This window comes from Schistocerca americana, chromosome X (assembly GCF_021461395.2).
Source record: "Schistocerca americana isolate TAMUIC-IGC-003095 chromosome X, iqSchAmer2.1, whole genome shotgun sequence".
NCBI classification, from domain to species: Eukaryota; Metazoa; Arthropoda; class Insecta; order Orthoptera; family Acrididae; genus Schistocerca; species Schistocerca americana.
In genome coordinates, this window is record NC_060130.1 from 732403128 (window position 1) to 732416813 (window position 13686).

A 13686-nucleotide genomic window follows, 5' to 3' on the forward strand; every position below is an offset into this window, starting at 1 on the left:
CTTTTGATGCTATTTGGTAAATGATCAAAGACCTTTGCGGCAGCATAATGTACCCCTTTTTGCACAAAAGTCACATTTAAAACAGAATAGTGAAGATCATCCTTCCTTCTAGTATTGTAGCTATGCACTTTGCTATTATTTTTGAACTGGGATGGGTTATTAATAACAAATTTCATAAGTGAATATATGCAGTGTGAAGGTATTGTGAATATCCTGAGTTTCTTAAATAAATGTGTGTATGATGATCTTGGGTGGGCTCCAGTTATTATTCTGATTAGACATTTTTGTGTAATGAATACTTTTCCTCTTAATGATGAATTACCCCAAAATATGATGCCATATGAAAGCAGTGAATGAAAATAGGCATATTAGACAAATTTAATTATATGTTTACCCCCAAAGTTTGCCATAACCCTAATACCATAAGTTGCTGAACCTAACCATTTCAGCAGATCTTCAATGTGTTTCTTCCCATTCAATTTCTCATCAATGCACACACCCAGAAATTTTGAATATTCTACCTTAGCAACAGACTTCTGTTCAAAGACTATATTTATCAATGGTGTTATGCAATTTACTGTAGAGAACTGTATATACTGCATTTTCTCAGCAGAGAACTGCTTAATAACTTTTTGAGAAACATTATTTGCAATATCCTCAACTAATTCCTGTTTGTTGTATATGATTGCTATATTTGTATCATCAGTAAAAAAGAACTAGCTCTGCATATTCATGAATACAGAGTGGCAATTCATCAATATATATTAAGAACAATAAATGTCACTGTGGGACACCATTGTTGATACCTACCCAGTTAGGTTTTTGCAGACTACCTGTACTATTAATTTCAACCTTCTACAGTTGAATATGAATTAAACTGTTTGTGCAGTTTCCCACTCATACCACAATACTTAAGTTTATCTAGAAGAATTTCATGATTCGCACAGTCAAAAGCCTTTGAGAGGTCACAGAATATCCCAGTGAATGATATTCGGTTATTCAGAGCCTTTAATATTTGATCAGTGAAATCACATATAGCATTTTCTGTTGGAAAGCCTTTCTGAAACCTGATTGACACTTTGTTAGTATTTCATTTTTACAAGTATGCAAAGCTTCTATTGAATACATTACTTTTCCAAAAATTTTGGGTAAAGCTGTTGGAAGTGAGATTGGGCAGTAGTCTGCATAACTTAATTATCTCCAGTAATTTTATAGGTTTTATTTTTTCTAAGACTTGAACACACATCACTGGACTTTGATGTATATTTTACTTCTTTTCCCAAATTTCAAGTAATTTGTTTTGCTTACATCTAGTATCACCCTCTTAGCATTGAACTAGGAGTGAATATGCAATAGGACTTTGTCATTAGCTATTTACAAGGATTCTTTTTGAGCACTTTTTATCACACTGCTGTCGTCTGTGAATATTCTGGCTGTAGCTACGTTATCTGAGATGTCTGTGTCATTAATATAGATGAAAAACAATATGGAACTTAGAACACTGGCTTGTGGTACTGCCATTTGAACTTTCTTCTCATCTGATACTAAACTGATTTTATGACTGGGGTGAGGTGACCTAAGTTTTATGATCTGTGCCTCAAAGAACAAAATGTTTTCTGCAATAATGTCATTATTGTTCTGCCTACAAAAGGACTGCCTACAAAATTGTAGACATACCAGTCTCTTCTCCATAATACATAAAATATTTAGTAAATCATCAACAACCACATAACAAATGTTGAATTTTAATGATATGCAGTGATACCTGAAAATTCACCAGAAGCACTAACTTGTCTGTTTCCGGAATGGTTATCAATTATCTTGGCATAGAGCAACTCTTCAGTATAATTTGGATCATTGTCACTATTATCTACAACAGGGGTTCCCAAATTTTTCCTCTGATGTAACACTTTGAGAATCCTGATACTTGGAACAACATTTAGTTTGAAGAAAAATACATTTTTAAAAAATGAGAAAACTTGTTTTATTCAGTGATTACTTCAATTTTAAATCTAGCTAATAACACAGAAATCATAATAAATTTTTAAAAAATTATTAGTATTGCCAAAATGTCAGAAAAACCACTGCTATTGATAGTTTTTCATAGAGAACATATTCACTGCACAGAACACAGTTTTGGGAAACCTTGCTCTACACAAATACACAATTCATATTATCCCACCTGCCAGCAGGAATTTGTTGATCTAACTATGATAACTGTCTCCCACCATGTTGCAGAAGGCAATGTTTTTTCACGCCAAATTAATTTCTCCAATTAATGATTAGACTTGAGGCAACGTTGCAAATATATCTTTCCAGTTTCATAAATATTAATTCTTTTTTGTGAACTGATATCAAATTACTCTTATATGTTCTGTGAAAGTTATCTGACAATCTTTGTGTGTAGGTTGTTGACCAAATGTAATCAAAGCTAACAAATAGACACAGATAGTTCTCAACTGCTCGGTATGTTCATATGACTCAACACATTTGTACCATCTGTAGACAAAAATAAATTGTCATAATCAATTATTGCTCACTTTTACTTCATTATATATGTCAATAGTACATTTGATATAGGACAAGTCAAATTAGAGGAATAGAGTGAGAGAGAGAGAGAGTGAGAGAGAGAGAGAGAGTGAGAGAGATAGAGAGTGAGAGAGTGAAAGAGAGAGAGAGAGAGAGAGAGAGAGAGAGAGAGAGAGAGAGAGAGAGAGAGAGAGAGAGAGACTGCAAACTCCAATTTGCAAATTATAATATAAAAATAATAAATTAAATAGTAAACAAAATTAAATTAAGTAATACAAGTTTACAATAATTTGCATTTTAATTTACAAATGCTGTGGTTTGTAATTCAAGAATTTTTTTACTTAGTAAAAGCAATGTTCCATCAGAAATGAAGTAAGTCTATTTTTAAATGAATTTTTATTTTGAGCCTGTTTTAAGACATGGAATAATTTAACTATTATAGGTGAAATACTTTTCTAATACAGTGATGTTCTACACTGAGATGTGTTATATGATGTGTACATTTTTGTATGATGTTATGTTTACTTTCTTTATTATTGTTGTGGTATAAACACCTTTTGCATAGTTTATAGTGGTGATGTGTCAATCATTTATTCATCCCTAATTTCTTTGTAAATGGCAATTCACTATGTGTATTGTAGAATATCTGTTAAAAAAGGTACTTTGTAAATGTCATGGATGGCTGTATGGAAACAGCCAAATGATAATAAGTTCTTGAAACAAAGTTTTAAGTCCTTGTTATATTCTTCATGTGCTAAAACAAAAGCCAAATAGTCAACAGTGATTTAAACAAATTACTTCAGTATGGACTTATCTTGGACTTATCTTCTAAAGAAACTCAGCTCCCAGTGGAAAAGTCTTTAGGATACAGTATAAGCTGTCACAGTGTCATATAGTGTCCAATTAAATTACTCTACAGCATATTCCTACAACTTTAGTTTTCAATAATGCATTGTCAACACCAAAAATTATATCAAATTCATCTATAAAAGAGGAAGAGTGGAAAGTAATTTGAACACTGCTATTTCTCTATTTATTATTACCTTATTTGGTCAAAGCCAGCTGTGAATCAAACAGATTGCAGTGGCTACTACTGTTTCCATCGACGATTTGTCTGCCATCCATTGAAATGGTGGTATCATCTTCAAATAATTTTCTTTTCTTCAATAAAATTGTTTACATCACTGATTAAAAGGAGGAACAACACATATTCTACAGCAGAGCCCTGTGGTAAACCATACTTAATTAGTGATTTATTGTATTAATGTGTTTATGTTATAATGACATTTTCTTTGATTGCACAATGCATTACTATAACTATTATCTGCCTGTCTTCTAGGTACAATCTTATTCATTGGTTTTGGATACCTGTGACACCATTCTAGCCTGAATTGTGGATAAAAATGTCTGTGTCAGTTATGCTTTTGAAAGATATAGAAAAATGCCAGAAACATGTTCTCTGTCATCCAGTGCTTCAGAATCAGAATCAGAATTTTTATTGTCCCATATCATACAGAGATAAATCACAAGTACAGAGGACTCGTCAATACTGCAATTATAATTTATGTGTATTACAGAAACAATAATTATTAATTTACAGAGGCTGTGTGTAGCCTAACAATAGTATTACTGTAAAAATAGTGAATAATTATTACAGTCATTTATTAGATGTAAAACTTCTAAACTTAATTAACAAAACATTTCAGCCACTTGTTTTCTTGCTCATATTGTTATATTATCATTAAGAAATTCTTCTAAGGAATAATATCATTTCTGTACTAACAATTGTGATAGTTTTTACTTTAGTTGCCCCATCTCCATGCTGAAGATTTGTTTCTTTTTTATAATGTTGTAAATTTTCATGCCCACGTATTCTGGGGTTTGTGCAAACAGCTTTGATCTATGAGTGGGAAGCATGAAATTCTCCTTGTTCATAGTACTGTATTGATGTTTAAAGTTATTGTCCATGAATAACTTGGGATTACTGTATACAAAAATAATCAGTTCATAAATCAACAAACATGGAGCACTTAATATTTTTAAATTTCTTAACAGTGGTCAACAGGATACTTTCGGTTTGGCATTAGACATATTTCTAACAATTGATTTTTGTAATTTTAAAATTCTAGTCATTTTGTTTTTGCCTCCCCAAAAAATAATGCAATACCTTACAACTGATTCAAAGTAACTGTGGGAAACTATTTTCCTTGTCTCCATGCTAGTTGAATATGACAGAATCTTCATTTAAAATGTCAGGCTGTTTAATTTACTTGCTAAATACTTTATGTGTGGAGACCAGGATAGATTTTGATCCAAATGCATGCCTAAAAATTAACACAGTCTGCTTCTTTCAGTTCTTGGTTTCTACAACTAATGTGGAATTATTTTACCTTAGAGTTTTTAATTTGAAACTGCAGCAAATGTGTTTTCCAAATATTCAATTTTAGCCCATTTAGTTGGAACCAGTTTTCTAAACAGTCTAATAGTTTTGTGGCAGTTTAAGGAATTTGTTCAGGGTCATTGCTTTCAACAAGGGCAGAAGTATCATCAGTCAACAAAATTGAGTTTGAATTTATGTTCAGGGGTAGACCATTTATATAAAGTAAAAACAAAATTGGACCCAGAATTGAGCCATGTGGAATGTCTTGCAAAAATAATCAACCATTTAGAGAAGGCATTTCCCTTACTTGATGATTTAACAGAAGTTTCTAAATACTAATTCTTAGCTGCTGATGTAGACTTGGATTTGCTAACACCACATTCATTTTGTTAAAATAATGAAATATTTGTAATGTAGCTTTGAAGGCTAGTATAAAAACTCTTTTAGTTGTTCCAGAGAAAAAAATAAACAGTTCAGATACTGGATATTAATTGATTACATTGAGTAGGATGTGTGAACTATGTACATTAATGGTTTCATTTTAATATCAGGGGCTTTATAAATGCATAATCTGAAGAATCATCCAGCCCACACAAATATTAGGTTTTGAATGATATAATTAGCTTGACCACTGTCAGTTTAACATCTTCAAGAACCATAGATATAAGAGAAGTATTTAATTTTTTTATAAAGCACATACATCTGTTTGCTTAGTGCATTTCCATTAACTGATGTGCTATAGCAAAATACTTGTTAAATTGATCAGCCGTATCTCCTGAATCTGAGAATCTGTTTTTGATACTGGAAGATGAATATTTTTTGATCTGAAACATAGTGCCATTATAATAGTTTTCGGCTTCTTTCATCATCTTGCTGAATATCTGATATATTTGTTTCACATGGTTTCCAAATTCTGAAGTAGTATTATTGCGTTTGATGAATGAGCAGATAAATTTTTTCCTGCTGGAATTTCTAAGGCCTATCATCATCCAAAATTTATTTTCAACCATATTAATTCTAGATTTTTTCATAGGAAATTCTGTTGCAGAATAATGCAAATGCACACTTTGGAAGCAATCAAACATATTATTTATTTCAGTTTTACTGAAGATATCCTCCCATATTAAATGCTCTGAAGTTGTCATCACAGAATTCCTTATGCTTGATAATTTTAGTCTGTTTGTGTTTAGCTTAATTCATGTAAGCTAATCTTCATGATCACTGTAACCCAGATTTATTATGCTACTTTTATTGTTAATATCAATCAGCATTATAAAAATTTTGTCAAGTTCAGTTTTTCTTTCGGCAGTAATTCTAGTTAAGGGTTAACTGCTGTCATGATTCCAGAGCTATTGACTGTATTAAAAACGTCAGTTCTTCTGTCTGAAACTTTCTATTACACTTTACACTATTAATCAGCTTCTTAAAACTTAGAGCAAATGTTTTCCAGTCTCCATTTTGAGATCTATAAAGTGTTTCAACTATTTTATTGAAATCCAGTAAAATGACTATAGTCAAACACAGTTCAAAATCTTTGTCCCCAACCAAACTTACATACTTTTTATGTCTGTAAATTGTAAATAATCTTTCACAAACATAGCAGGAACTGATTTCTACTCAGGAGAGTACAGGGTAATATCAACAACAGTAGAAAATGTATGAAAGGAGTAGAATTTATTATGAATAGGAGGGTAGGTCAGAGAGTCAGTTGCTGTGAACAGTTCAGTAAAAGGGTTGTCCTCATCAGAATTGACAGCAAACCAACACAGACAACAATAGTTCAGGTACAAATACCAATGATGCAAATGGAAGATGAAGAGATAGAGAAAGTATGTGAGGATATTGAATAGGTAATTCAGTATGTGAAGTGAGATAAAAATCTAGTAGCCATAGAGGATTGGAATGTGGTTCTAAGTGAAGGAGTAGAAGAAGGTGTCATGGGAGAATATAGGCTAGGTAGTAGAAATAAGAGACAAGAAAGACTAATTGAGTTCTGCAATAAATTTCACCTAGTAATAATGAATACTCTGCTCAAAGATCACAAGAGGAGGAGGCATACTTGGAAAAGGCCAAAAGATACAGAAAGATTTCGCTTAGATTACATCATAGTTAGGCAACAGTTGTGAAATCAGGTATTTGGTTGTATGACGTACTCAGGAGCATATTTAGACTCAGATCACAATTTAGTAATGATGAAGATTAGGCTGAAGAAATGAGATATGGAAATACTAAGAAATGATTAGAAATGGATGAAGTTCTCTCATGCTATAGATACTGCAATAATGAGATGCCAGTTCAGCCAGAAAAAGGCAATCACAGAAGTAGGAAAGAAAAACATAGGTACAAGGAAGTACAAAAATGTTCAAGAAAATTGAGAAAAAAGGAATACAAGTCATTTAGGAGTGAAATAAACAGGTAGTGCAGGGAAACTAATGTGAAATGTCTGCATGAAAAATGTGAAGAAATAAAAAAAGAAATGATTGTCATAAGGACTGACTCAGAATATAAAAAAGTCAAATCAGCCTTCAGTGAAATTAAAAGCAGGGCGTTGTAACATTAATAGTGAAATTGTAATTCCTCTGGATAGGTAGAGAAAGTACATTGAAGGCCTCTATGAGGGGAAATAAACAGGTAGTGCAGGGAAACTAATGTGAAATGGCTGCATGAAAAATGTGAAGAAATAAAAAAAGAAATGATTGTCGTAAGGACTGACTCAGCATATAAAAAAGTCAAATCAGCCTTCAGTGAAATTAAAAGCAGGGCATGGTAACATTAATAGTGAAATTGTAATTCCTCTGGATAGGTAGAGAAAGTACATTGAAGGCCTCTATGAGGGGGAGAACTTGTCTGATGACTTGATAGAAGAAGAAACAGGAGTTATTAGGGAAGAAACAGAGGATCCAGTGTTAGAATCAGAATTTAAAAGAGCTTTAGAAGACTTAAGATCAAATAAGACAGAAGCGATAGATAACATTCTATCAGAATTTCTAAAATCATTTGGAGTATTGGCAACAAAACGACTATTAACATTGGTGTGTAGAATGTATGAGACTGGCAATATGCTACGAGACTTCATTAAAACATTATCTACACAATTCCGAAGACTGCAAGAGCCTAAAAGAGCAAGAATTATCGCACAATTAGCTTAACAGCTTGTACATCCAAGTTGCTGACAAGAATAATATACAGAAAAATGGGGGAAAATTTGAGAATCTCTTAGATGACGATCAGTTGGGCTCTAGAAAATGTAAAGCCACCGGAGGGGCAGTTCTGACCTTGTGGTTGATAATGGAAGCAAGACTGAAGAAAACTCAAGACATGTTCATAGTATATGCCATGACAGAAAAAGTGTTCAACAATGTAAAATGATGCAAGATGTTCAAAATTCTGAGAGAAACAGGAGTAAGCTATAGGGAATGATGGGTAATATACTATTTGTACAAGAACCAACAGGTAACAATGAGTTAAAGACCAAGAACAAAGTGCTCGGATTAAAAAGGATGTATGAGAGGCATGTAGTTTTCACCCTTACTGTTCAATATATACAGCAAAGAAGCAATAATGGAAACAAAGGTTCAGAAGTGGGATTAAAGTTCAAGGCAAAAGAATATCAGTGGTAAGATTCACTTATGACATTGGTACCCAAAGTGAAAGTGAAGGAGAATTATAGGATCTGCTGAATAGAATGAATAGTCTCATGAGTACAGAATATTGATAGAGAGTAAATCAAAGAAAGATGAACATAATTAGAAGTATCAGAAATGAAGGCAGTGAGAAACTTAAAATCAGACTTAGTTATCACAAAGTAGATGAAGTTAAGGAATTTTGCTAGCTAGGCAGCAAAATAACCCATGAAGGATGGAGCAAGGAGCACATGAAAAACAGATCATGCATACAATAAAGACTACATCATTTACTACTGAAGCAGATTTTCAATCTAATTTCTTGTTTTAACTAGGGATTTTGCCAGCATGGTGAAAGATGTTGCCCTCATAGTTGACTTTTTGTTCACATGAGAAGTGATCACACATCCATAACTGTTAGCAAGAATCAAAATCCATCTCAGGCAATTAGAACCTGCTTCACATCGACTGTTACTTTGCAGTACAGTAATGGTAATATGTGGGATTTGAATATCTTCATGTTGAGGTTTAGAAGTACTATTGTTTTGGGGAATAGCTATTGCAGCACATGTTTCAGGTACCTTCAGTATTATTTATATAAGCGATACTAACCTTCATAGCCAAGGTCACTAACACATGCCTGTTTGATGGCACATGTCTTAGAGGTGTGGCAGTTTGAATCCTGATGATGGATGAAATTTTCACTGCCAGTATTTGGCTGGCAAGGGGAGGGGATGTGATTCTTTAAAGTTCCTGATCACCAGTATTTGCACAAATGTCCTATATTAAATTCCAGTCCTCTCCACAGTATCTCATGAAGTGGGGACATGTAACACTGTTGAGGGTGATTTGGTCATTGGATGGGGGACATTTGCTTTGGCAGCCCCATTGATGCTATTTGAGAAGGGAACCTCTGTGCCAGCTCTGGGTTTCACCCTCCCCCTTCTCTCAATACCATCATACAACACAAATATAACATTACAGTATCTATGCATCCATTCCACTTACCTGCATTCCACAAGTACACATATGACACACCGCTCACATATCCACAAGGAAAGAGGCCAATATGCATGTAGGAAGAACACACTAGCCACTTGGCAGCTGAACCCACTCTGTGACATTTCCCAGCCACCAATGCCATACAACATTTAATTTTTTTTTTGATATAAGTAATATCTTCACCAGAGTTACTGAGAATTTCATATCTGTTTGCAATTGAATATTTGTATTTGATATATTCATACTGCTGTCACACTTCCAGAAAAATTTTCTCACATCATTTCAATAGTGGTTTTATATTTCTGTATCCAAAGTGACATTACTGTGGTTTTGTTGCATTTTTACAAAGGGTGTTACTTTTGTTTTCGAAGAAGTCCTAGTATCTACAAACACCTCACTGTTTGTTACATAATGATCTTGTCTATTTTGTTTCTTGAGTTTGTCACATATATATTTTAAAGCATGTGCCACTTCTAACAGTAATGCAATCATTTCACCTTTGCATTCCTTGTAATTTAGTTTTTTGCATGACCCACATTCATTATAGCTTTTATAAAAACATAACTTTTGCATTCAATTTACATTTAAACACCTGATGCCAACTTTCACAATTCATGAAATGATGTACATGCTCCACATAAGATGTAACATTCAAAATATTGTGGCACTCTATTCTTCTTTCCACAAGTTTCTAACAATAAAACATGCATCTGATCTTTTAGAGATATGACGCAGTTTCTCATTTGTGTTATGTTCATCTGGGAGCTAATGTACTCACAGTGTCAACTTCACACCATCTTGCCATCAACTACACAGTAAAATTAATTTGAAACTGAAAACAGAGCATGGGTCAGGCATACTACCACTTAGAAAACATATGCCACATAATGCTCTGAAATAGCTGTTGAAAACATTATCAATTACATTATTTATTATATTATTAAATAATGTATTTGTAAAACTTTATTGTACACTAGGGTAAACAAAATGAGGTAGCACTGTTTTAAACAGAGTGGCCTTGTATTTTGGAAGATGGAGGCCCCAGTCTTCCTTCAATCATCCTGATTTAGGTTTTCACTGGTTTCCCTAAATTACTTCGGTCAAATGCTGGAATGGTTCCCACTATATGGTCACAGCTGAGTATTTGTTTGACTCATGTCATATTACACCTGTAAGTATGTAAATTTCTGTATATGTGGATACTTTTAATTTTGTTGTTCTTAAATTGTAATAAAAAGGCTTGTCCAATATCCTTGTAATCAAAGAGAGCTGTGGATGAATAAAACTACTACTACTACTACTACTACTACTACTATTACAAAAACTGTGTTTCATATGAATATTGTCAATTTAAGGGCTGGAAAGCACTACAGCTTGGAAACAATGGATTGTGTTTCAAGTTCAGAGACACTGTTGCAGTAATTCCAACATTTAAAGAATATGTACCCACTAAGTGAGTCACTGGAAAAGTCAATAACTGACACAATTTTTAAGAAAAACTGAAAATTTACAAATTTAACTTTGGAATCATTCAGCTTTAGCTTTGATTAACTAAACACAAATAAGGAAAATAGGAGAAGCCGATAATGAGTTGAAGCTTTGAATCATTTTGTGAGATTTGCACTTGGCACTGTACCTCCTGCAACAGCCAGGGACCAGTGTTAGAATCCTGGTCCAGTGCAAATATTTACTCATATTGGACAAGTCGAATGGGGATGAAATTCTTGAAGTTACCACCCCAACATTTGCTTCAATTGAAATGGGGAACTTACATGTATGTTCTTGTGTGTATGTGTGGGTGTGGGTAGGTGGGTGGGTTGGTGCTTGTGTGTGTCGGGGGGAGGGGGGGAGGGAGGGGTGTTTAACATATAATTTTCCTTCTGTTGAATGCTTTCAATATTCAGAGGGTGTCTGTGATTGCTCACTCAGTTATAATCCACCCATAAATAATTTCCATTACTGTACTATGAGTACACTTGTTGCACTGTTTGAAAACTGTAGTAAGCAGTATTTGCATTTCCAACATTTGATAAAATGGTATACAAAGACACTGAGATCACAGTAATATTTTCTGTCCATAGAATTAATACTGCTAGAATTTCTGGCCTAAATGAATACAAATTACATCATACCAACACACAAGTCACTTTTATCTTCATGTAAGAAAACTGATACACCAATCACAGATAAAGTTTTACTTCTAGATTAAACAATGACATATTATGTATAACAATTTAATATGTGATTATTTAATGATTTTTCTTAAACCTGATAGTGAGTTCTAAGTCATTTCTTGGTAGGAATTGAAGTAGCTATTAGCAGAATATAAGCTGCATTAATTGTGTTCAGTTTCTTCATTAAAATAGTAACACAGTATGATAACTGCACAAAATGACTTGCAAATACTGTATGAAATTTGCCTGATGTTAACACTTTCCAGTTAAATGACTAACACACCCTTTTTTCTTTTTCAGGGGACGTACCCCAGACTGGTACAATAAAAGCTATGGACATATTTGCGCTATGTACCTAACCCATATTAGGTGTTCATTCAAACATAATAGTGATGGGCCTGAAAGTAAAGTCTGAGAAGTAAAACATTGGTGTTCACTGAAAAACAGTATTTTTAGTTCTTGAAGTTTGGATGCTGAGTTCTGAAGATTATTATGGGGCTGACATTCCATCAGCCTTCCAAAATGGCTAATTAAATGTACTAAGTGTTTAGAATTCAAGAAATTCTTGAACTATTCATGATTATGTGAAGTATTGGTTTCTAAATGAGTATATAGAGTATTGTTTATGATATAATTGTGGTGCTTGTTTCTAAAGCCACTATTTTTTTCTTTGATGCATGCAGGTATAGAATTTTCAACAGGAAGCTGTTGTGGCATACATTTGCATTTAGTTTTGACACATTCCAGACTGAGCTATTGGGCTAAGAAATAATGAAATACTGTAGTTGTTCCATAAACCCATTTTTCATATGGGTTACATTGTGCATCATGCTCATGGGATCAACAGAATTAGTTCCTGTTGAAGAAACTGTGAAATATTCAGATTTAAACCTGCTTGTGCTCAACCTTGTTCCTTGTTTTGTAGTTTGTTGTTGAACGAAAGTATGGAAATTATATAATTTATTAAGCCTGCTAAGTGGTGTTGACATAGAAGCCCATATTATAAGAGGGTGACTAGAGCTTTTGAAAATTTATTTGGCAACATAAATAATTTCCTTGTGAGTAGAATACAGTATAAAATCTGTGTTATACTCTGGATATCATGTAGATCATTTATGGGATAACATACTCCAGAATAAATTAATTCTGTCAATATATATATGTGTGTCAATATGTATATGTCAATTGTGTCAATATGTATTACATGTTGTAAAGATATATTTGAGTCAAATTAGTCTTTGGAGAAGAAATGATTCACTATTTACAGGCAAGTTTGTGGACTTCTGTATGTATCTGAATAATTATGCATGTTGACATTAGATGAAACATCGGTGTTACAACAATGTTAGTGATGATATAACCAAAATAATTATAACATTAAGAACACATAAATAATAATATCAGTAATAGTAACAATAACAATAACAATGTAATGAAGTAAACTTTTTGTTTTATGCTTTTTTTTCCTTCTAGAGAATGCCTGGAGGTCAGAAAAACCGATGTGTGTTTCATAGTCTTTTATGTAAGTATGACAGTTTTGTATAAACAGTCATAATTATTATTCTTCCGTAAAACTGAAGTAAATGTTATTTTGTACACTATATGCTAAATGTAATATTTTATACAAATATTAAAGTGAGAAGTGAAAGCCACAGTGCTTGGGATTGTATCAAAGATCTATTAAAATATAAGTAAGAATTATAAAATCAAATTCTTAGGTATCTGTTGATCAGTAATTACTCACTGTTAACCAAAAAGTCATGAAGTATTGGAAGTTATATTACATAAGCAACAGTTCAGTTTGGTAAATTATGATAGTTAGGGCTTAACATAATATCAAGAAATGAAGAAAATGATTCAGTCACTATTGTTTGGACAATACTGAAAATATTTATAGATGTTTTAGATTAGTACCAGTGTATGGATGTTTAAGAATTAGATGAAAAAGACATGTCTATTGCACCAAAGAAATATTTGT

General features: G+C 32.9%; 1 protein-coding gene across 1 annotated transcript in view; it reads left to right on the forward strand.

Annotated features, from left to right (window-relative positions):
• Positions 1 to 12359, forward strand: part of LOC124556288 (stAR-related lipid transfer protein 13) — a 667281-nt gene extending 654922 nt beyond the window's left edge. The window contains exon 20 of the mRNA XM_047130265.1: positions 12009 to 12359. Within this exon, the coding sequence (XP_046986221.1) occupies positions 12009 to 12123 (115 nt within the window). The 3' untranslated portion in view covers positions 12124 to 12359. The remainder of the gene's footprint in view (positions 1 to 12008) is intronic.
• Positions 12360 to 13686: the final 1327 nt, after the last annotated feature.